Source organism: Gymnoscopelus braueri (genome assembly GCF_963280865.1).
Source record: "Gymnoscopelus braueri genome assembly, chromosome: 10".
Classification (NCBI taxonomy): Eukaryota; Metazoa; Chordata; class Actinopteri; order Myctophiformes; family Myctophidae; genus Gymnoscopelus; species Gymnoscopelus braueri.
The window spans coordinates 42,418,410-42,442,850 of record NC_137611.1 but is presented as its reverse complement, the minus strand read 5'-3'; the positions used below and the strand labels follow the sequence as shown (position 1 = coordinate 42,442,850).

The 24,441-nt window shown below is 41.6% G+C and overlaps 3 protein-coding genes across 3 annotated transcripts in view; 1 reads left to right on the top strand and 2 right to left on the bottom strand.

The window, feature by feature from the left end:
• Window positions 1-4,157: 4,157 nt before the first annotated feature.
• On the top strand, window positions 4,158-22,936 carry LOC308094193 (V-type proton ATPase subunit d 1-like). Its single transcript, XM_080440684.1, has 8 exons — window positions 4,158-4,303; window positions 8,848-9,022; window positions 12,960-13,138; window positions 13,894-13,973; window positions 19,671-19,748; window positions 19,887-20,063; window positions 21,047-21,124; window positions 21,639-22,936. Exons 1-8 carry the CDS (start codon window positions 4,174-4,176, stop codon window positions 21,798-21,800), a joined length of 1,059 nt encoding a protein of 352 aa, XP_080296810.1. The 5' UTR covers window positions 4,158-4,173; the 3' UTR covers window positions 21,801-22,936.
• LOC308092793 (serine/arginine-rich splicing factor 7-like) lies at window positions 18,543-19,112 on the bottom strand (the record flags this gene model as incomplete). The annotated part of the gene is made up of 1 exon (XM_080438891.1): window positions 18,543-19,112. One exon carries the CDS (start codon window positions 19,110-19,112, stop codon window positions 18,543-18,545), a length of 570 nt encoding a protein of 189 aa, XP_080295017.1.
• Window positions 22,387-24,441, bottom strand: part of LOC308093572 (uncharacterized protein) — a gene marked incomplete at its 5' end in the record, with an annotated part of 94,722 nt that continues 92,667 nt past the window's right edge. The window contains 3 exons of the mRNA XM_080439905.1: window positions 22,387-22,483; window positions 22,949-23,096; window positions 23,903-24,016. Coding sequence (XP_080296031.1) covers window positions 22,473-22,483; window positions 22,949-23,096; window positions 23,903-24,016 — 273 coding nt within the window. The 3' untranslated portion in view covers window positions 22,387-22,472. The remainder of the gene's footprint in view (window positions 22,484-22,948; window positions 23,097-23,902; window positions 24,017-24,441) is intronic.

Sequence of the window (24,441 nt, the reverse complement as noted above, 5' to 3'; positions counted from 1 at the left end):
GGGAAGAGAAAACCTAGCATAAACCATCCAGCATAAAGGTAGTCCCTGAATCCTACAGATGTATGTAGTTTTGACGGAGTGGTACAATTTAAAGAAGGGTTGAAACAACCTTTTAAATCAGCTTGCGCCAAATTGAAAGCGGAAGCGCATTCTCAGTCAGTAGCAGATGAAGATCAGATGAAGAATGTGCCTTCATGTTAAATGTGGCACAGGCTGTGAAAAAAACCACAGACATCTGTAGGATCCCGGAACTACAGTACCTTCCTCCTATTTCCCCCCAAGTCACAGATGGGGCTAGATGTGTTCCATGGTTTGGGGTCCACCACACACACATGCATCGGAAGTTTTCTTCTTGGATGTCCTGCAGTGTCCTTCACTGACCCGCAGACCACTCAGTGTTTTCCAGACAGCCCAAGGTTGGCCGCTGGCAGCTACTGTAGCTTGTGGATTAAGGTGCATTAATCTTGGTTCCAGCCCGCTCTGAGCCTGTTTCTAGTTCCAGTGGTACAGAAAAACAAGGCTTAGGTCAAAGCCTAGTATACAGTGTGTGGCTGGTCCTTATGTGAAATGCTGGAGGGCTTTTAATTTGAAACGACGGATACAGGAACCGGCGATACTCGCAGTCTGGGTGGTTTCCAATCACTATTGTTGAATGTGACAGGGTAACAACCACATAGTAATCGTTTCCTCTATGGAAACTCCTGAATATTGTTAACAAAGTAAAAGCAAGCTGTAGATGTGAAATGAATCAAGATCCAAGAACAACTCCATGACCTGGCTGCTGCTATTGTTCTTTTTTGTTCTTTTTTTTATCCCATAGCCTGGAAGGACAATCGCGCTGCATAGACCAAATCTTGATGTAATCACCACAACCAAAAATGTATTTCCTGGGTAGATAACACCGGCAGCATCACATCGGAGCAGTTTAGTTGATTAACTTTATTTCTGAAAGAACAGGAACTCTTATGATATTGTTAGTGACTATTAGAAATATATAATTTTGTTCTAAATATCCACAGTTTGACAAACCAGACAAAGCTAAAGTTCTGGACACTTTGTTTTATATTGTGCACATTTCCATATAGACATTCTACCCTGGAAAACATGTTTGTTTACAAACATTCTGATGTGGTCTATAGGCTAGTTGGATGTTAGGCTGGCTGGCTGACCAACCTGTGAAACTACACTCAGTGGTCACTCAGTGCCTCAGCCACTCAGCAATCTGTGAACCCATCGCCAAATGAAAATGAAAAAGATATGACGAACCCCCCCCCCCCACACACAAAAAATGAGGAGAGGTTTTGTATGTTGGGCCGCAGGACAGTCAATTCCTCATAAACCTTCTGTGTGAGGGCTGGAGTTTCATTTCACACTGGCCCGCAGACGTTAGTGGTGTCCCTCCAGCAACTGCTGAGAAATTAACCGCATTTATCTCTGACGTTGTCAGGGGAGACGCTTACTGTATGTGTAAAAGCTGAATTTATACCCCCAAAAAATACAGAAAATAGCTGATCCACAAGCAGGCCCGACTTAATGCACAGGCTTTAGGGGCTGCAGACCAGGGTACCAAGCTTGTGGGGTAATTGCAAGTAACAGTGCTGAAATAGTGTCTGCTGAAGTAGCGGTAAAACGGTGCCGAAGCAGCACCCAGCTTTTGTGCAAGCTCCATCACTTGTTGTTTTCAGGAAAGAAAAGAAAACAGTGGGGTGGGAAGAGAGAGAACAAAAGGGTAAAGTAATGATAATGTAAGGACACGTTCAAGTATCTGACAATGTATAAAGTCACCAACTTTGACGCGGCAGTATTGTGTTGTTCTAAAAACATGTTTTTTTCATTTCTTGAAAAGTTAATATCTTGGACATAGCTGGTTTCTGACCGACAGCAGAGAATATGAAATTAACCCATCTAGACCTGAGGCCGATTCTAAAAACGCCTTCTAAATCCTGACCTAAGTTTTCTGAAAAAACAAATATTTATTCATAAATTACAAAAAATGCATGTTGCTATATACTGTACATAGCAACAACTACCCTAAAAGGGGTTCCAAAATTCAAAGGTAAAGTTACGTATAGGGGTTCCCGGTCTAAATGGGTTAAGAAATATATTAGATCTCTGCCAGAGAGCTAATATATTTCTTAATTTCATATTTCTAATCAAGGCTGTCTCTGTACCCAATGTACAGAGACCGTATCATTGCCTGGGATGCTGTCAGCTTTCTTGGAAGGTGATGAAAGGGATGGAAGTGCATCACAAACTGTAATGCTGCCCAGTGGAATACAGGATCAACCAACACATGGAATTGAATGTATTACAAATAAAAATGTAGCGCATCTGTAACAAATCTTCATGTCTGGAAGCCAAATGTTTTACAGTCCATTCATAGACTTTCGTAGAATTATTAGTCAATCGTTACGGTTGCCAGTGCCTTCTGGTGTAAAGTACACAAATAAAAATGTCATATCTTTAATACCCCAACTGTTTAAGCCACACGGTATCCTCCAGGTCTATTCAGAAATCCATACAACGTGCCAATAACACCTCTTGCTCTGATGTCCCATCTAATACACCAAAAACAAAAAATCCAAGACGGGCTTGTTTCTCACTGAATGTAATCACATGTGCTTCACAAATTAAAGAGATACTCAACAGACACTGGCGTGTGCTTCAAGCAGAACCATCTTTGAAGGACTTCTGCAAATCCCCACCCGAAATCCTTTCATTCAGGAGAGCGTCCACGGTCAAACACACTGATATGTACAAAAACATGGTTAAAAAAAGAACCACATGGCTGACAACAACTAGAATGTACAGTATGTATTATAGTGGTAATTGTGCCTGTTGCAACAACATAACAGACAATCATTCAATCACACTGGAAGTAAGATTCCTATTCGTGAATTCATGGAATTCATGGAAACTGGAAATCGACGTGTGATTTACATATTATTGTCCCTGTGGTCTAGTATATGTAGGACAAACCAAAAGACCCCTTAAAGAATGACTAGTACAAAACTTTAATCCGCACAGGCTATATGGATTATTATGCAATTGCTAAATGTTATGCTGAAGCAAATCATGGTTCACGCTCATTGAGAAAATCATGATGCCTACTGATGGAGATGTTCTAAAGAAACTGGCCCAGAGAGAAATGTATCGTATATACTGTACATCACTCAATACTATGACACCCATATGACTGAATGACGATTATACAGGTAGCTTAAAATGCTTTTTGGGTTATGACTGTCTGCGATGTACAGTATGTCCCTTCAGTGTCATTGGATGTGTAGGTTTAAGATACATGCCTCATGTTGTCTGTAATGGGTCACTAAAATTCATCAATCAGTGTTTGTCCTTGTATTCTATTCATGTTCACTGCACTCCACCTTACTGTACATGATAATGTGTATGGTCCCAGGAATATTTTGTTACATATATCACACATGCACAATGGCTGTGACATTTGAACTCCTTATTATTGCTTGCTTGTAATGTTGTTGGTCTAGTTATTTAATATGGCTCTGCTGTTGCACTCAAAGTGCATTGTTGTGGTTACAAGGCCTCAAACGGGCATGCACAATTCTACTGCAGTTTGACCAGGTCTCTCTTGAGCAATGGCTCTCAAAAAGAGGGGTCCAGGAAATGTGTTAATACAGCATCAAAATCAGTTTAACCACATTAACCTATTACTTTGGATATTCTAAAAGAGACGATCTACAAGCTCACAACGTGACTCACTGTGAGCTTGTAGATCTGCTATTGTCAAAGAAAATTAAAAAATCTGGACCATAAAAAAAAAAAAACTTTTCAGATGGTATTCTGTGGCCAAATATATACACATTTGGGAGTCCTTGACATGTAAATGTTTGAGAGCCACTCTTGAGAGGGGCTCAATGACATTACCTGTTATATGTAGTTAATGTAGATATGGAGACTGCTGGCTCCATGTGTACACTCTCAGAGTTAAATAAGCACTCAGGATTCTTCCTGAGTGTAAGAGCAAGATAATCTCTTGGTGTCAAAAGAGGAAGGGAAAATAAAGAGGGCCTGGATGTCATCAGTCATAGAATGAAAATGCAGAAGTCCATGCAGAAACAAAGCTGGACATTGTGAGGGACAAACAGTACAGTACAAACAGTGCAGCCTGTGGGGTTGATAATATTCAGATTTGGGATGATGGCGTGTCCAGAGCTGGCTTTCAACGTGGACCATGGATACCTGGAGGGTCTGGTTCGAGGAATGAAAGCCCAGATTCTGACGTGCACCGACTATCACAACCTGGCGCAGTGCGAAACACTGGAGGGTAAGATACCACATCGTAATTACTGATCAAACTACTGAAGCCTAATTTATATTTTGTCACACTGTGTGTGTGTGTGTGTGTGTGTGTGTGTGTGTGTGTGTGTGTGTGTGTGTGTGTGTGTGTGTGTGTGTGTGTGTGTGTGTGTGTGTGTGTGTGTGTGTGTGTGTGTGTGTGTGTGTGTGTGTGTGTGTGTCACCCTAAATTAGAATTTACGTTGAGATAATAATATTGGACAATAAGTTATTATCTACAATGAACTTGGATTGTGATGAAATATCATTAGGTGACACAATTTGTGGGCTCGTAGAATGTTTCGTTTGAGTATTATTTGAATGTAAGGGCTTATAGCTCTGATGTGACAGCATCAAAGCCATCTTGTCACTCTGCTGTTCAGCATAAGGAGAGACTTGTTCAAATTCACAAATTAAGACTGAGCTGCCCAGTATTATAGAAATAACAACATGTGCATTCTATTTCAAGTGGGTTTTCCCTTTAGATACATCCCAGTCAGGAAATGTTCCCGGCCACCCCCTATGTTACTGTCGAAGTGTCCTTGAGCAGAACCCCTAAATGCTCCCGATGCGCAGATCGGTGCTTTGCATGGTTTCCCCAGCCATCGCTGTGTGAATGGATGCTTTGGATAAAGTTAACCAGAATAAAATTATGTTCATACATTTTATGAACATCATTTTATCCTGGTCAACTTTACACTAACATGTCCTTTGAATTAAATTATGCCATGAATGAAGAAAGCAGCCGCAAGCTTTCAGTCCTAAGACCTTCATGAGGCCTTAAATTATGCCATGAAATTGAGAAATGCAATTCTCAATGCATTGGACCTTTATGTATTTTTAGAAGCAAGTGTGTCACAAGGTAGAATGTTTTTTCCATTCCGACCAAACAACATCTATTTTGGTTACTGAAAGAAGCATAAAAGCCTAGTGCTGGTCAGTCTAAATGTCTATTTCTTTTTTTACTTAAGGAATTTGAAGTCAGTCTATATTGTTAACTATATGTTACCCATAACAACTTACTCAGTCTATAAAACCTTCCAATAATACATTAAAAGGTGATAAAAGTGGGAGCACTCAAATGACCATCACAGATTGCAGGAGGGCATCTTATGCTCAGGTTTATGCAGGACTGATGTTTCAACGTCTAAAGAGAGATTATGTTAAAGAGGATAGATCATTTAAAATAATGTGAATAAAATGTCACTTGTATAATATGTTAATATTGTATTCTCATACTATAGTCCCTCTGATGTGCACTAGAATTCCTCACAAATACTATGTATTTGATTCTAATATCTCAGCCAAAACAGATCTGTCAGAAAAAAACAGATATCTTCATTGCTGGATAGACTGAAGTGTAATTATTCAGCTATGGCAAATCAGAGATCATTAAAAAAAACATAAAGATAGCTGAAAACGGAATCCTTGTCTGCACCCAATGGCAATTACCCTGTACATACTGTGTGTGCGTGTGTGTGTGTGTGTGTGTGTGTGTGTGTGTGTGTGTGTGTGTGTGTGTGTGTGTGTGTATGCTTGTGTGCGTGCTTGTGTGGTAAGTCACTGTCACATCCTCTTCACAGTGGAGACAATTAATCATGTCTTTTCATAGGATGGTATTTGGTAACAGCTGTGTGGTTTGTAAATATAATTGAGCTATGATTCAGAGTGTCTGCAAATGTCTGGAGGCACATTTAAAGGGAAACATAGCAGATTTTTAACCTCACATTGGCTAACCGAAGTGACCAAGAGCCATATACACATATACTGTACCCTGTTACGACTCACTACCTTCAACGGCAGACACAACACAACTAGTCTGGGAGACTTCGCCTCAGAACCTGGACAGCAGGGGCGCGGCCACTGCGTTCTGATTCAAATCAATGCAAGCCAATGAAGAAAAGGGGGCGGGATCCACATGCAGTGGTTGTTGCATGTAAATAGGAGCGACGGGAAGCAATTTCTCCTTGAGAAATTGCGGCCGCCATTGTTGTGTACTGCTGTTTGCCTCTCGTCGGACTGTTTAGAGGGGTTGCACAGTTCTCAGACCGGTAAGAGGCGTGTCCGCTCAGATTCTGAGCGTAAGTTACATCCCGGCTCTGGCCCAGAAGTTTCCTCGCCCCTCCCGTTTGTATGCGAGAGCTGGTGAAAACTTCTGGGAACTCAGATTACAACACAACAGACATCAGCCTTCAAATCCAGAGCCAGAAACAGTCCCTGAACACGTTTCATTGCCACCCAGTCATTGGGCCCCACCACGACATTAATAGTACAGCTTGAATCACGTTAGTAAGTATACGCACAGCATACAGCACAAGCAGCAGCAGCAGCAAATAAGAACAAAACCAAGTTCCTACCTTGAACCGTATTCTACTTGACTGCATTCTGGTGTAGCACAGTGGCCAGGGACTTCTGTAGGGCAGGCTTCCTCCTGTTGTCATTAGAGGTGGAAGGTCCAAGGAGGGTGTTCGGTGATAACCTCTGTTTTCTTGGCATTTATCACAAGACCAAACTTGGCACACTTTGACTCTTGTACCTGTGGAGCAGGTTGGGAGAGACACCATAAGCTTAGTTTAGTATTAGTAATTTAGTATCAATTACTATTTTCAATTGCCACTAAACCAAATGAGATATTGTTGACCCTCAACATCCCCCTATACATTGTGCAGGGGGACATATGCAGTGGTGGACAGAATACTCAACCCCAAGTACTTGAGTCAATATATTTTGTATTTTTAAACATGCACACAGAATATAGAAATATGACTAGGGTATGCCTTGAAATAAATTGAGAGATTAAATAGAAATCTAGATGTGCAATTCCTCCAATATCACTTTCAGTTAAACAATCATTGATAAACCGTTAAGCATGAGGTTTCATGCAAGGATATTTGGTACTGTGACGCCCCAACAAAACATTGTGTATTTATTTATTGAGGCTATAAAAGTATATAGGACAATGCGCACAGCACCTTCAAGGTCTGGCCACACACACACACACACACACACACACACACACACACACACACACACACACACACACACACACACACACACACACACACACACACACACACACACACACACACACACACACACACACACACACACACAGCTTTATAATTATAAAGTGACATGCTAATAATGCTACTCACCTGGAGAATAAACACAGTTGGAAAGAAAACGACCAACACAGATGATAATTACCTTCTCTTTCAACAACTGTCACACGTGACTCGGCAGTTAATTCACTACCTGACAACACTGACAACAACTCTATTCAACTTCCATGAGGTGTAACGTCATTATAACTAATTGTTTGTTTCACTCGTTTCCTTCCAAACATAATGGACCTTGTGTAGGGGTATGTTTTGCAGCAGGCGTGGGGGAGGGGGAGGGGGAGGGGGCGGGGAAACCAGGGGATTTTAAAGAGTCCGCGTGAAGCCTGATTAGGGAGTGTGTAATAGACCTATGCAATAGACCCCTTAACAGACGACGTCACACTGGTTGCAAGCGTCATACTGCGCAAGCGTCAAACCCATTCTGTCAGGTCTCGCTAGGGCGCGCAGCACTAGCCAACACACAAAGGGGGTTGGGGTGACCGTGTGCTGAAACCAGAGCACCCCGAAACAACAGGTTGAGAATTGATTGTATGAAACAATCACCTGTGCATCCAGTCTCAATGTTGGTAAACAAATAATTGGTCTATAACCTGCATTCACATAGTCATAGTGTATACTTTCTAGGAAGTATCTGCCAATAACACATTATTTTGTGTCTCATCTTATTGTTTTGCTTTTGTTTGTAGACTGTATTTCCCTTTTGGATGTTGCCCCCAGATGCTAAGTGAGCACACTTTAGATTAATGAATAGCAACTAAGATACATACTTTGTTTGAATTGTATAATGTGTATTGAATTGTACCAAACAAAGAAAATACAGTCAAATTGAAATAAAACAAAATAAGCCATCACTCAATAGGCACCTCAATGCAACATCTTGCTATTACCTTATATTATGTGTGATAGCTGTAACTTTGTTTCAACAGGATACAGTGTTACATAATAATAATAATAATAATAATAATAATAATAAATGTAATAATAATAATAATAATAATAAAAACAATACAATAATATGTATTTATTTATATATGTATTTGCACATGTGTGTGTTTGAGTTATTTTACAAATTTTCCAATGAAAAATTATAACAATGATATGGCATGACTTAGTTGGCATAGTCAATTTTATTATGTGGAGTAGGCCTGACACAGCATTGCCAATCATCAATCTTTTAATTTACGAACCAAGATAAGCAACTCTTTCTTTTCTAATCAGTAAAGGTCAGTGTTGATTTCTTATTTCAAGTTGAGCATAAACACACCAGCTGGTGTGTGTGTGTGTGTGTGTGTGTGTGTGTGTGTGTGTGTGTGTGTGTGTGTGTGTGTGTGTGTGTGTGTGTGTGTGTGTGTGTGTGTGGTGTGGTATGGGAAACGCTGGCTTATAGAGTCTATGCTTGTCTCCTGTGCAGACATGAAGCTCCACCTGCAGACCACAGAGTACAGTGGGCTGCTGTCCACGGCCAGCGAGGAGGAGCTGACAGTGTCCCTGGTGGACAGCAGGCTGAGGGACAACCTGCTGGCCGAGTTCAGCTGCCTGCGCTCCAACTCCCTGCCACCCCTCTCATCCTTCCTCGACTACATCACGTATGTCCACAGTCAGTGCTTCTCAAAGTATAAAAAACGAGAAAGGCAAAGCAAGCCAAATATAAAGATCAGTAAATAACTGAAATCACTCTGCATTAGAAACAGATAATAGTAATAATAATAATAATAATAAATTTTATTTATAACGCACTTTACATTCTTGCGAATCTCAGAGTGCTACAGATTTAAAAGCAGAGTATAAAAACAGCATAGGCAACAAAACAATTATAATAGACCCAACCAGGCTAAACTAAAGGGCCAACATTTAGAAATTAAAACTCAGTCCATGAAAAATTAGAAAAATGCTTTTTTTAAAAGGTAGGTTTTTAGTCCATTTTTAAAAGCATCAGTGGACTGTGGCGCTCTCAGGTGGTCTGGTTTATTGTAACCAATAGTGATCACAATAATGAAAACAAACAAAATACACAATGAAACAATTTTACAATAAAAGTGAAAGAGCACAATTACGGCATATATGAGATTTATCAATTTGTGTTTTAGTAACTTTTAAATTAAATAAATGATGGTGTGTGTGATGTTGACCGGGAGCATATTCCAAGCAAAGGAAGCTATAAAAAGTACAGTTCTCATCATGCAATGTGTTTGTGGTCTTGGCACCTCCAGATTATCCCCATGAAAAAAAAGAATATACAATCTTTTCACAAAGGAAGTGTGTGTGGTGTGTTATTCCAAATAACACTATTCAAGGTTGTAAGGTCAAGTTTATTAGTATGTCCCGAACTGGGCAATTCATGCTATGCAGTGGAATAAAAGGTAGCCTGCAAGCGGTAAGTGAAACATTTGAGTATCGATGTAAGGGAGCAGTTCCACAGGCAGATGCAGCCTATGCATGTGTAACGCCCGGGATTCAAACCGTGGAAAGCCAGCATTAACCACTGGCCTAAAGGGGAATTCCCGCTTGGCCGGAGGAGATATTAAGCTTTTGGTCTTCAGGCAGAGGCTTTGAGCCACTCTGCTTCGCATGCCAGGTGGTGGACAGTTTCTGCTACCTTAATTGGAGACATATACTGAATGGAAGAAAGTCAGGGAACTCATGCTTTTTTTAACATCCAAGAACCCATCCCTGAAGATGAAAGGGCAAGTGTACTCAGCCTGCGTCAGAGGCTGTATGAAGTATAGAAGTGAAACATGGGCCCTGAGGGTGGAGCATGAAGAGAAGCTGAACAGAGCGGAGATGAGGATGATTAGATGGATGTGCAGTGTGTCACTGAGGGAGAGAAAGACCAGCGCAGAGCTGAGACAGAGGATAGGAGTGGAAGCCATAGAGGATGTGGTGAGGAGAGGCAGACTGCGATTTGTACGGACACGTAATAAGGAAGGAAGACAATTGGTGAAGAAAGATAAGTTAGAGGGGACAAGACCCACTGGCCGTTCTAAGAAGACCTGGCAAACGACCGTGTTGGCTGACATGAAAGCCCTCTGCATCGACCAGGAGGTGACCATGGACCGTTTCCGGTGGAAGAAAGCCATAGCGAGGATCCAGTCCAACCCAGCGGTATTTTGATGTTTCTCAGCAGCACTTGACCAAATCACTGGGCAGTACTCCAGGTGTGACAAAACAAGTGACCAAACAGCATGAATCATAACAGAAGATGGAACACAGCAGCAGTTCCTTGGAATAGCAATGCTCAATCTCAAGATCAATCTGATCAAGACAATAAACACCCAGTGACCTGGGCTTGGTGACCATTCTCAAGTGATTTTCCATCTATAAATAAACTAAGTGCAGTGAAATTAGCGAGAGCATTCCTAGTATCAAATGCAATATATTTAGTTTTGGCAATGTCTAATTGGTTCATTTGTTCAGACCACCAGATATAAGCCATCAGCAGCAGCAGCTGATCTTAGCTTTTAGTTGAAACCTGTTTGTTTTTATTCCTCAATAATCTGTGAGTGCACTGTGCTGGGACAGCATAATATATAATATAATATACAGTATAATAATCTATAACTCACACATACATATTATGTATGTGTGAGTTACAATAGATTCTCTGCTCCCTGTCAATCGTTTCTGAGAGTGGCCCTTGAGCTACATGGTATTGAACATATACCTTCCCCTCACACAATCATAGGGTACAGTAGGCCTACTGTATGTTCTGCTTTTAACGTATTGAAACACTGAATACTGTACTCAGTTTTTTTACTGTACACTACTGATTAAATGACAGCGAGCACATACCACCCCACTCTCTGAAACAAATTGCTTCTGACTGTACAAACTGCATTCTTTCCAACAAATCAAAACATGATTTACAGCAGTGGCTCCCAAAAGTTTTAGCTCAAGACCCCAAATATTTGGTGTCTCCCTGGGACCCGAACACAAAGAAATTATAAATTTACCATGCTTAAGCCCCATTCCAATATGTCAGTATCATGGTCAGTATCATGGTCAGTATCATGGTCAGTACATTGGTCAGTATCATGGTCAGTATCATGGTCAGTACCATGGTCAGTATCATGTCAGTATCATGGTCAGTATCATATCAGTATCATATCAGTATCATGGTCAGTATCATGGTCAGTACATTGGTCAGTATCATGGTCAGTACCATGGTCAGTATCATGTCAGTATCATGGTCAGTATCATGTCAGTATCATGGTCAGTATCATAGTCAGTATCATGGTCAGTATCATGTCAGTATCATGTCAGTATCATGGTCAGTATCATGTCAGTATCATGGTCAGTATCATGGTCAGTATCATGTCAGTAATATGATGATTATCATGGTCAGTATCATGTCAGTATCATGTCAGTATCATGGTCAGTATCATGGTCAGTATCATGTCAGTATCATGTCAGTATCATATCAGTATCATGGTCAGTACATTGGTCAGTATCATGGTCAGTATCATGGTCAGTACCATGGTCAGTATCATGTCAGTATCATGGTCAGTATCATATCAGTATCATGGTCAGTATCATGCTCAGTATCATCACAGTATCATGGTCAGTATCATGGTCAGTACATTGGTCAGTATTATGTCAGTATCATGTCCATGATACTGACATAATACTGATGATGTCAGTATCATGGTCAGTATGAACACTGTGGTGTCACTGTGTGACAGGGTTGTCAGGGCTGGTAACATATTTCCATGTTACCATGGTAACATGTTACATGGGCCCGACATCCTCATCATACAATACGAATTGTATGATGAGTCACTGGATATTGCACTGGATATTGTACAATTAGAGATGGTGTTTAATCTAGACTCTAGATTAAACACCATCTCAAATTGTACAATATCCAGTGACTGAGACAGATTTTGAGACACAACAGTTTGACACACATGCATTGAAACAAATATCGCATATAAAGCCCTGCTTAATCAATCAATCAAAAAGTTTTAGAAAAAGGCACACAATAAAAGCAAAGGGCTGCAGATGGCCTAAATCAATGGTTCTCAAACTTTTTCATGTCAAGGACCCCCAAATTGACACTTATTAGCCCGCGGACCCCTATTTGAAAAGATATGCCAGGGACCCCCATAAGAGAAGATTTTTACGGCTCTAGTAGTGATTCTCAACCATTTTAATTGCAAGGACCCCCAGTTTGACATGCATTATGCTACGGACCCCCATTTAATGGCATTTCTATCTCTAGGACCCCCAATTTATATTGTAAAATCAATGTTAATTTAACTCTGAGAGTGTACAACGGGTCCATTTGGTTCCATTTGTACACTCTGTGAGTTACAGACCCATAAGGGTCCATTTGGTTCCTAACTATACATCATTTAGCTGGGGACCCCCTGGAACTCCCTCAAGGACCCCTGGGGGTCCCCGGACCCCACTTTGAGAACCAATGGCCTAAATGAACAAAAAAATGGGACAGAACTCAAAGCACTAGTCTGGAACCACGCTCATGTTTCCCTCCTCCTCCTCCTCCTCATGGCCTTGTTTCCATAGCTACGGCTACATGATAGACAACGTGGTGCTGCTGATAACCGGAGCCCTGAAGCAGAAGGACGTTGGCGAGCTGCTCCCACGATGTCACCCGCTGGGCGCCTTCGACCAGATGGCGGCCGTGGGCATCGCCCGCACCTCCACCGAACTCTACTCCGCCATCCTGGTCGACACACCCCTAGGTGGTTAAACACTTGGAACACTATAGCATCCCTATTCTGGGGGGGGGGGGGGGCTTTTCCCCAAACATAGCAGATCTACAAGCTTGAAAAGACTCAAACTAAGGACATTTTCTCCATGATTTTAGTTGGTTTTGGTTGGTTTTATGCAGTGGTGGAAAAAGTACTCAAATGTTTTACTTAAGTAAAAGTATCAATACTGCAATGTAGAAGTACTCTTGATACAAGTAAACGTCCGGAATTCAAAATTTACTTGAGTAAAAGTACAAAAGTATTGGTATCAAAATGTACTTAAAGTACCAAAAATAAAAGTACTAAAATGTTTGAAAATAGCAGATCTACAAGCTCACAACGCGTCGCGGCGCGTTGTGAGCTTGTAGATCGGCTATTTTCAAATAGCCTCGGTATAAAATAGAGCTTAAGTGGTTAATGTATGTTTTATAATGTAATAATTTATATCTGCAAATTAACTAGTAAGTAGTTCTCAAATAATTGTAGTGGAATAAAAGTACAATATTTACATCTGAGATGTAGTGGAGTAGAAGTAAAAGTATAGACAATTGGAAATACTCCAGTAAAGTCAAAGTACCTCAAAACTGTACATAAGTACAGTACTTGAGTAAATGTATTTAGTTACTTTACACCACTGGTTTTATGAACACAGCCACGACTAAAACGTTTGATCAATTGTAGTTTTAGTTATTTTGTTAGTTTTAGTTAACTGTAATAACCCTACACAGTGATGTTCTGTGTGGCAGCTCCATTTTTCCAGGACGCTGTGTCTGAGTCCAACCTGGATGAGATGGGAGCCGAGATCCTCAGAAACAAACTGTTCAAGGTGACTATAAACAGATCAGTGCTATCGCTGTGGTGGACAAAGTATTCAACCACAGTACTCGAGTCAGAGTATAGATAATCCTGGTCATATAGTACATTTTCAGGTAGGTGACAAAATGTAAGCCAATCAGGAGAGAGCACTGAAAATGAATTTTCTGTCTTAATAAAGAGCTGGAGAGACATGGGAGACTGCTTTTACTGAACAAACACTCTATAGCAATGAGCAATATAAAGCTATTTAACGCTTATTTTAACCAAAGTAAATCACTTACCCTACCATTAAGTACTTGCTTTTTCAATAGTACATGCTTTTAAAAATACTTAAGTAATCAAATGCTAAGAATGTTATTGTTGTTTAGACAGATGCTGGGTTTGATGTTTACCTGGTATCCTAGTTTCTTTGAAACACAACATTGTTTTTCTTTGCACTCTATTTCCCCTGTCTTTGTTGACTAGGGTTCATGGCATTTACCCTGATCTTGCACAGTGGCTCTGGAGAAGAGCTTCTTCTAAATGCTTAAATTGTAAATTGTAACAAACTGACTGACTGCTGGTCTCAGACAGTGATTTTCAACCTTTCTCATGCCAAGGACCCCTAAATTGATATACATTTGGCCGCGGACCCCCATTGTGCTGGGGACCCCCAGAAGCAAAGATTTGAGTAAAAAATGTTTGCTTTAAATATATATATATATATATATATTCAACGATATGCACACATTTTCAAGATTTTTCAAAAATAGCAGATCTACAAGCTCATGGTGCGGCACTCAGTGCCACGCTATGAGCTTGTAGATCTGCTATTTTTGAATAGCCAAAGCTAAGTTAAAATGATTGATACGCTATGTTAACTAATTTCGCTGGGGAACCCCTGGTACCACCCCCCCCAAGGACCACTGGTGGTCCCCGGACCACTGGTTGAAAACCACTGGTCTAAGATATTGCAAAGGCTCCCAAACTGGTATTCAGGGAGCCTTGATAGTGATAGTCTTCTGTCCTACCAGGACATTTTCAGTCACACCTGGGATGCCAGGCGAATGCATTGCGATTAAATACCCACTACAGTAACCAGTATGTCTGTCGAACTATAAGGCTTTAACATTGCCTCATGTACATAGACATAGATCTCAGAGGATTTATTTCTTGTATGTCTAAGAGATTTATTCAAAAATAAAAATGCCACGGTTCAAAAAAGAATGAATGAGCCAGATTATCCATATATTGCATTGAGCCAGTCCCTGTTGGACTTTTACCATCCATGCTTTTCACAGCATCCTCTGCACCAAAAAATGTAACATTTTCGTGCTCAGATTTTCAAATTTTCACTAGATTTTTCATTATTCCTACAAATAAGAAATACAAAAATAAAAAGCAGCCACTGCTTTGCACAGAGACAATTGGCGAGAGAGGGAGAGAGTAGTAGCCTAAACTTTATTGCTGAGAGAACGTGTTCAAATACCCAGTCTGCAAAATCAACTTTGGAGCTCCAATGCACGGGGCTGCGTACCGGTCGCCGTCATACTTTAATAGTCGGTTTAAATAAAGAACATAACTTATAATGAGCTTGTAATTATAAAGTTGATAGGTCTAGATATCAGTCACCGATGTGTCTTGGAGATATCACAGGGGAAATGTGTGATTCTTTGCATGCCCAATATATGCCGGTCTCCAGACATCATTATTCATTCATTCATTCATTCATTTTATTTATGCTCAAAAGGCACTGAGGTTACTTACCCTAATTTACAGAAACCTTGAGAGAACAAAATAAAAACTGCAGCAAACAATAAGACAAACACAGAGGACAATAACTTATAAGAGAGCTAGATATATAAAAATGAAATCCTAAGTAGATTAAAAACAATTAAAAACATACACAACAGAGTGTGATCATGGATTTGAACTGTGCAAACAATGGCATTGAAACAAACTTTCAAATGTGTTAAAGGGCATTCCAAGAAAAAGAGGATTTGCCTAACAGTTAGGCAAATCAAAATTGAGTTAGGCCCTAACTCAATGTGCGCCCTAGGGATTTTAAGTAAAAGTAAGTATATTATATCGTGTACAGCTCCAAGACAAGACAATATCTCAGACAGATACAAAGGATATTTCCCAATGAGGGTTTTAAAAATAAAATAACCAATATTTGTTGTGTCTCTCTGCAAGAGAGGGCTAGCCAACCATACCATAAAGCTCCCGTAATAAATCTGATAGCTGAATGGTAAACTGAGTCCAGAGGCTTTACGCTACAGCATTCCTATAGAGCCCATAGGATATTAGACAATATCACCATATCTAAAACTAAGGAACACAGTCTCCTCAGCAGAAAACTGTCAGCGTCTCCTTCAACTTGCCGAATCCTTTAATTAAATAAAATGCTCTTAAATGGGAGAAGACCTGATTGGTCTAATTTGTTAAGCCCAAAACGCACCCCTGACTATTCAGATGCAACCTCTTTGCACCTTGGGCCGAGGCTTTGCGCCCAGATAACGGACCGTTTAACAGGCAAACATTTAAGGCAGAAACACCCAGCACATTTGTGCTCTGTGTTATGACCATGCACCATAGATAGTCTATAGGCCCAATAAAAAAACTAAAACATAATGGTTCAAATTTCAGAAAATCAGAACAAAAGTCCAATTTGTTTACAGGGAACTGATAACACCTGTAAAAAGGGCAATGTAGTAGTAAAATGACAGTACCGTGCAGAGTACTAAAATATTCTGTCTAGGCATGTGACATCACACATGCAGACCAGTCAGGTGTGTTTGTGTCTGGGACCCTGGTTCTCCCTGGGGGTCCAAATGGACCCTCACGGGTCAATGGACTTTGGACTTGATTGAAGTCCCAGAGATTAAAAGAATCATCTCAAATGGGGGTCCGTGGCCTTAATGCATATCAAACTGTGGGTAAAAAGGTTGAGATTATCCATATATTGCATTGGGCAAGTGCCTGTTGGACTTTTGCATCCATGCCTTTCACAGTATCCTCTGCACCAAAAATGTTAATCATTTTCGTGCTCAGATAAACCATTTTTCAAGCACTTGATTTTTCATTATTCCTACAAAATAAGAAATACCGGTCTATCATATTAGACCGGTAATCACCGGTCTAAAATGTTCAAGACTAGGTGGCAAGTTATTAGCATTTGTGAGATCAAGGAGCTATATCGTTATGGCCAGCGTTTAGGAATTAAAAAGTCACAAATCTGAACTACAGCTGAACTATGTGTGCCTCTCATTGTTCAGAATGGTACCAACTAACTCAGGCAGTCCTCTACATTCAAGACCACTGCAAATTGCCTTATGGACTGCCCAAGTCATTGTTACAAGTCTACTGTGTCATACAATTTTTGAGCGGTGCAACCGCTCCTGTAAGAGGACCCATCCGTGGTGAAAGTTTTTCTTTCCGTCGTGAAAATTTGTCTTTCGCTGTGACGCCATGCTGTGGAAAACACGCCCATAGGCTAAGCTTTACAGGACGTGCTGTGATTGGCTAGCGAGACACATGATGAAATTAACTTCAAACTTCGCAGGACGTGCTGTGATTGGCTACCGAGATGCATGATGAAATCAAGGGAACCAGGAGACCTGGTACTGCCAGACCCCTAGTGGTTGAAATCTGAATGGCCGGACTTCGCATGACGTGTGTGCAGAGGAAAAGAGAGGAAAAGAGGGACAGACCGACCGACCGACCGACCGACCGACAAAGCCTCATGTAGGCCGACCCCCTGGGTCTGGCAATAATAACTCATAAATAGCACCGCTCACTTCACACTGGGTGTGATTTTTTACATCCTCCTCAGGGTTCGATTTGTAAAAAAAACAGAGGAGGAGACATTAACCACTTAAGCCCTATATAATTCATTGTACAACAAATAGTGAATATAGTCAAACATATCAGTCTGCATGTCCCAAAAGGAAAAGCACATATTTATTTACAAACTGACCAGAAGCGGGGATAAGACATCCCTATATTCAATAAAAAATAATGACCAGAGGGTCAGCAAATCAAACCCTGGTCTTTCACTGTTTATGCTCCCTTACCCAAAATCTCTACAAAGTATAGGGCAGGGAAAGCAGTACTTTAAAAAATGATGTCAACCAAGTTCAATAGCAAAATGCACTGCAGGAACTAAAAATATTATCAAGACTCCCCAACCCTGATGCCAGCCACCACCATTTAATTCTATTATAAAATGTTAGTTAAAGGACCACAGTGAAAATAAGCAAGCTTTTTTGTCTTTTATCCATTTGAAAGATATGTACAAATAATATGCATTCTTAATAAAAAATCTGATGATAACGCAATGGCTGTTTTTTGAGGCGGCCGGGAGATGGGAGTTACAGTAAGGCACGTGTGTCTGGACTTGGACTCATGTGGTCCTTGGAGGAAGAGAAGCATCAGTGTTGAGAACTAAGTGGCGTAAATAAATCATCTTCATTCAATCATTGCCTGGTGTTGGTTGGTGTTGGTCTCAGCTTGGGGTCTTGCAGAACGTGAGCGACTATCCGTCTCGTGGCTGGCTGAACAGGAGCGGTGCCTGCCTGGACCGTCTTCTCGCTGGAGTTCAGGACTTGGGAGGGGCCGGGGTGCCACCACCCCTGCTCCCATGCTTGGAGCGGGACGCAGAACGTTGGCGGCGGCCGCCGTTGCTACTGCGGCTACGGGACCGAGACCTGGAGCGGGACCGAGACCTGGAGCGGGACGCCGGGGACCTGGAATGAGATCTGCTCCGAGGAGGGCCGAGGACTCCTCCTCCTCCTCCTCTTTTGTTGAAGCGGTAGCAGTCATAGGCGTAGTGGCCCCTGTCTCCACATTGGTAGCACCTATCGCTGGGATCAAAACGGCGTTTACCGGGGCGACCGCCACGGCCCCTCCTGGACATGCCCGTGGACATTTCCACGCGAATACGGTTGCCACACAGGAACTTTCCGTCCATGCCTTTCACGGCGTCCTCCGCGTCTCTGTGGTCCTCGTACTCGACGAAGGCGAACCCAGGCGGGTAGCGGGCTACCCAGACGGTTCGCATGGGACCGTAGTGTTTGAATGCTCGCTCCAGCTCATCCTTAGCAGCACCAGTTCCCAGGTCGCCTATATAGACTTTACAGTCTGCGGCCCTTGACAAGTAGTATGACATCTGTCCTGGCCTCCTTCCGCAAATTGGGTTGATGTACGAGTCAATTCTGAACAGAAAGGACTCCCTGATTACATGCAACCAATAGCTTCTTCGACTATTATTGACCCTACTTTAAGTTTAAATATACACGTTACTAGTAAAGTTGCTACTTGGATGAGTATTAATTAATCGTACGCGTCACCTATAAATACGTATCCATGATGTATGACCCCATATTTGGGCAAGGCTTCAGCACCATCTGACTGCCACTGGCTTCCATCCATTATGAAAGGAAAGTTAAATATTTCAAATAAAACATGAAAAAACGTCCTTGGCCAAGTGAGGCAAGTAAGTAACGTCATCAGACTCGGTCATCTCCTATTGTGGGTAATAGGGTGAGACCAGGCCAGTCTGTGATATCTGTGACGTATGATGACTCACCCAGAGTTAGAAAAGTGTATCAAATGGGGGGGGGGGGTCCTTGGCCTTATGCATATAAAACTGGGGGTCCTTGAAATTAAAACGTTTGAGAGTCACTGATCTAAAGTATCCAAACATGTCCTTTTGATTCATCGCCAGGCTTATTTGGAGTCCTTCCACTCATTCTGCCAGCGGATTGGCGGCGCGACAACGGACGTTATGTGTCCTATCCTTGAGGTAAGGCAGTAAGATCCTCTGCAGACAGAAACAAGGCTTACAATAGTTTTCAATTATTTGACAGTTTCTTGTGTTTGTGTGCGTGTGCGTGTGTGTGTGTGTGTCTGTGTGTGTGTTGAATCTTTGTGCACTCCTCAGTTCGAGGCGGACAGGAGGGCGTTCATCATCACAGTGAACTCGTTTGGGACAGACCTCAGTGGTTCAGAGAGGAGCGCTCTGTACCCCACCTGTGGCAGACTTCACCCCTACGGGCTGCAGCAGCTGGCCAGGGCAGAGGACCATGAGCAGGTCAAAGCTGTGGCTGACATCTACCCGGTGGGTCTGGATAACACTGACGGTCAGCTCTGTGCATCACTGTAGTCCCGGCTCGGGACAACTGTAGTCCGGAAACGGATATGAAGGTCTAACTGCCGAGCCAATAGGCTCTATGCACAGCCGCTGTATTGGAAAGAAAATCCTTCACAGGTGTTAGCAATGATACTAATGAAGGCTCTGTTCCATTCTGGTCAAACAGAGTTAGGGTGCTGATATTATATTGTTGGCTCACTAGAAAGTAGGAACACTACACCAGTGGGTCTCAAAGTGTGGTCCAGGGACCCTCATGTACGGGTCCATTTGGTTCCATTTGTACACTCTCAGAGTTATGGGGGTCCTTGAAATCAAAAGGTTTGAGAACCACTGTGCTACGGAACAGAACCTTCATTAGTATCATTGGTATCACCTGTTAAGGAAGTAAGGAAGGGAAGGAAGGGAAGGAAGGGGCCCAATCTCTTTCCAATATGGCAGCTGTGCATAGATTGAAAAAGCATAAAATGAAAAAGTGCAAAAGCAACTTCAATTTATGATGATCGAGTCGAACAGGTTTATGTTTACTTTGTTATTCAAATTGCACTTACAAATTAAATTAACACTATTGATTTGATTTGGGTTTTTAGGGTTTTTGCTAGTGTTTTCGAAAGACTGCAACTTCTTATGTGAGTCGACGCAAGTGAAAAACGTATAGAAATTGAAATGAATGGCAGAATCGCAACATACTAAATTATTGTGATCTTATTGAATCATGGCCTAAGTATCGTGATCTTATGAAATCGTGAGTTCCTTGGTGATTCCAGCCCTTAACGAACAGTTCATGAGATGTAGCTATATATTCTGAATGAGTGGTTCTCAAAGTGGGTTACAGGTCTGTAACTCCCCTAACTTGAACCACTGCTCTAGATTGAGTTTATAACATTCAAATGACCCATGATGCAGTGAGACTCAGCTTTAGAACGTGTTGATAATGGAAGCATTCCCTGCAGGACTATAAAATGATCTTCGAGGAACGTGAGCCTGGATCCAAGGCCAGAACTCTGGAGGACAGATTTTTTGAGCGAGAGGTAAAGCTCAATCAGTTTATCCAATTGCAATTACCCTGCCTGTCTGTCCTTACTTACATCTGTCTATCTGTCCTGTATGTATCTGTGTCTTTACCTGTCTATCTAACTGTGGTCTTTTAACCACATTAACCCTGGCATAGCTATTTTGGTCAGATGTTCTTAATTTGCTATTTGCTTACTTTTTTTTAGCAAATAGCTAAAATAACACATCTTCAAGCTCCCATTCTTATTTCCTTGAGTACATTTTGTTTGTTTTAGTTTGTTTATATTGATGTTATTCGAAAGTATTTGTTTCTAATTTACAATATGTGTGTAAAGTTGACCGGAGGTCAAGGCTGCAAAAAACAGTCAGCGATGCGATTTTTATTGTTTATTTTTAACTATTGATTTTAACTTTTCTATTTTGCTCTTTTGCTGTTTTTTAAATCTTCATTTTTTAAAAGCACTTGGTAACTATGTTTCAGAAAGTGCTTTATAAATGAAGTTTATTATTATTATTATTCTTTTTCTGCAGGTGAAGTTGAACACGCTTGCGTTCCTTCAGCAGTTCCACTTTGGAGTGTTCTACTCCTACGTCAAACTGAAGGAGCAGGAGAATCGTAACATCGTGTGGATCGCCGAGTGCGTCACACAGAGACAGAAGTCCAAGATAGACAACTACATACCCATCTTCTAGTTCACTGACTCTCAACGTCGGATCCGGGGACCCCCAGGGGTCCAAATGAACGCTTAAGGTTCTTTTAACTCTCAGAGTTAATAAAACACTGAGGAGTTTCCACTGTAGATTGGGGTCCCACTCCCAGGGATAAGAAATGATATCAAACTGGGGGTCCTTGAAATGAAGAGAGTTGAGAATCACTGTTCGACTTAACATAGGACTAGAATAGATGCAAATGAATGCAGACAAAAAATGAAATCATATAGTATTGACACCACTGACTGATGGCTTCGTTGTTTGCACTGGTTATAATTAATGACAGAATTTTAGGTGGCACAATAAATCGAAAACCCCATTTTTACATATTCACAGATCATTCATACAAGAGACACAAAATGGCGTCACAATAAAGCTACTGCAAGGGCATTGGATAGTGTTTTCATTCACATTGTTGACATACAGCATGTCTAAACAAATCCATACATTGCGCGTGTTATGAAAGTACGTAATCAGTTTGTACAAAATTCTGAAATGAAAGCAGAGACACAAGTGCATTAATTAACATTAATTAACAGAGGAACAGTATAAAGAAGTGGTATAGCACATCAAAGTGATCAGCTATAGCAGCTAACGCACGTGAACCAAAACGCCCGTCTTCATTTGTGTCAAAGGTCCTCCCGCGACCGTCTTTCATAGCCGCACTGAAATGAAAACAAGAAAACGCGTTTGTCTTAAAAAAATCCTTTTGGCATTTCAGCGTCACACAAGAGGAATTCACTGCAGAATAGCACCACAAGATAAATCAAAAGATGACATGAAATGCTATTTTCAGAGTATTTAATTTCTGTATTGTGACATTTTTCCATCTACAAGACTCTTCGCCAAAAATAGATGATTTACAAGCTCTGCAATTTTGGGCAAATGTTCCCCCCAGAATAGGGATGCTGGGGTTCAATTGGTATGGAAATTGGTTATGCTAATTGGGGACCACATTCTGGCAAATGCCATATCTTGGCAACTAGCTGATGGATTTGAGCAGTTGTAGGATAAAAGTTTTTTTTCCCACGCCACCTCTGGTTTTAGGAGCATCTTATCAGCTTAGCAAAATGAACAGCAAAGTGGCATAGCAACTGGACCACAAGCTCTCTGTCATTATGGGAACTCACAGCACTGTGCAGGGACCTCCAGTGGGACGTAGTTTCTCTGGCAGAGGTGGACAAAGGCCACAGCTAGTCGACATGGGGTTTTGGACACACCTGGGACAGTGTCACAGTGGCTCGTCTCACACACTGACAAGAACTGTCTGGGATCCACCTGACCGAGAAAGAGAGAGACAGACAGACAGACAGAGAGAGGACAGTGAATGATTAAAGTAGGCTGCAACAGTTAATTGAACTAATCGATTTATATATATTATTATTAGTTTAATATAATCAATCCAATAATCAACAATTTCGGTGTGTACTGTAATGATAGGCGAAAAGTTTTGAAAATAGTGAAAATAGCCTAGAAACTCACAACCCGATGCGATGCTACGCGTTGTGAGCTTGAACATCTGCTATTTTCGCTATTATTGCATGACACTGCTGTGCGACAAAGTATAAAATAACACTTATGTGGTTAATAGATTTGTTGATTTAAAAAAGATGTATGATTCTCGATTATTCAATTAAACGTAACATAAGAAAACACGACAACATAATAATTTGTTACGCACTCCTTTGCTGTATTTGTCACTGTATACATGTATTTCCATATCGTCTCTGTCAGGTGGAAACCTCATATGTCCAAAACTGTTACTTTTCAGGATTCAAATTCAAAAGCATCAAAAGTAGCAGATCTACAAGCTCAAAACGTGTAGGCCGTTAATTTACGAAAAAAACACACAAACTTAGAATATGGAGATAGGAAGGTTTCTGCCCGACAGCAACGATATGTGGTATCCGTATTTAACCCGTCCAAAGCATTAGGAGCGGTTGGCGGCACAGGGGGCAGTGCCTCGGGGAGCAGTTAGGGGTTAAATGTCAGTTCGACCAGGGTTCGACCTTCGGTTTCCCAGGCGGCCTGTCTGTACCCACTCAGCTACGGCGGCCCCTTAAGAAGATGAGTGACTCACTCACCACTCTGAAACAGGAGCTGAGTGGAGAGAAAGGGGAGGAGAACAGGGAGTGGCAGCTCGTGGGTCCGTTGGACGCTGTAGAACATGCTTCTGATGGGGAACACTCCGTCCTCATCTGGACACACACACACACACAAAGGATCAGGACTCGCAGACTGTGAGTTACAGACCACTGCTACGACAGTGGTTCTCAAACTTTTCGATTTCAAGGACCCCCAGTTGTGCATGCATTAAGACCACAGACTCCCATAACTCAGAGTGTGTACAAATGGAACCAAAGGGACCCTTAAGGGTCCGTTTGGTTCCCCCTCAAGGACCCCTGTGGGATCCCTGGCCTGGACCTTACTTTGAGAACCACTGTGCTGGGGAAGTGGATGCTCTCATGTCAAGATACTTGTCACCCCTACCCCTAGTTTAATCCCACACACACACACACACACACACACACACACACACACACACACACACACACACACACACACACACACACACACACACACACACACACACACACACACACACACACACACACACACACAC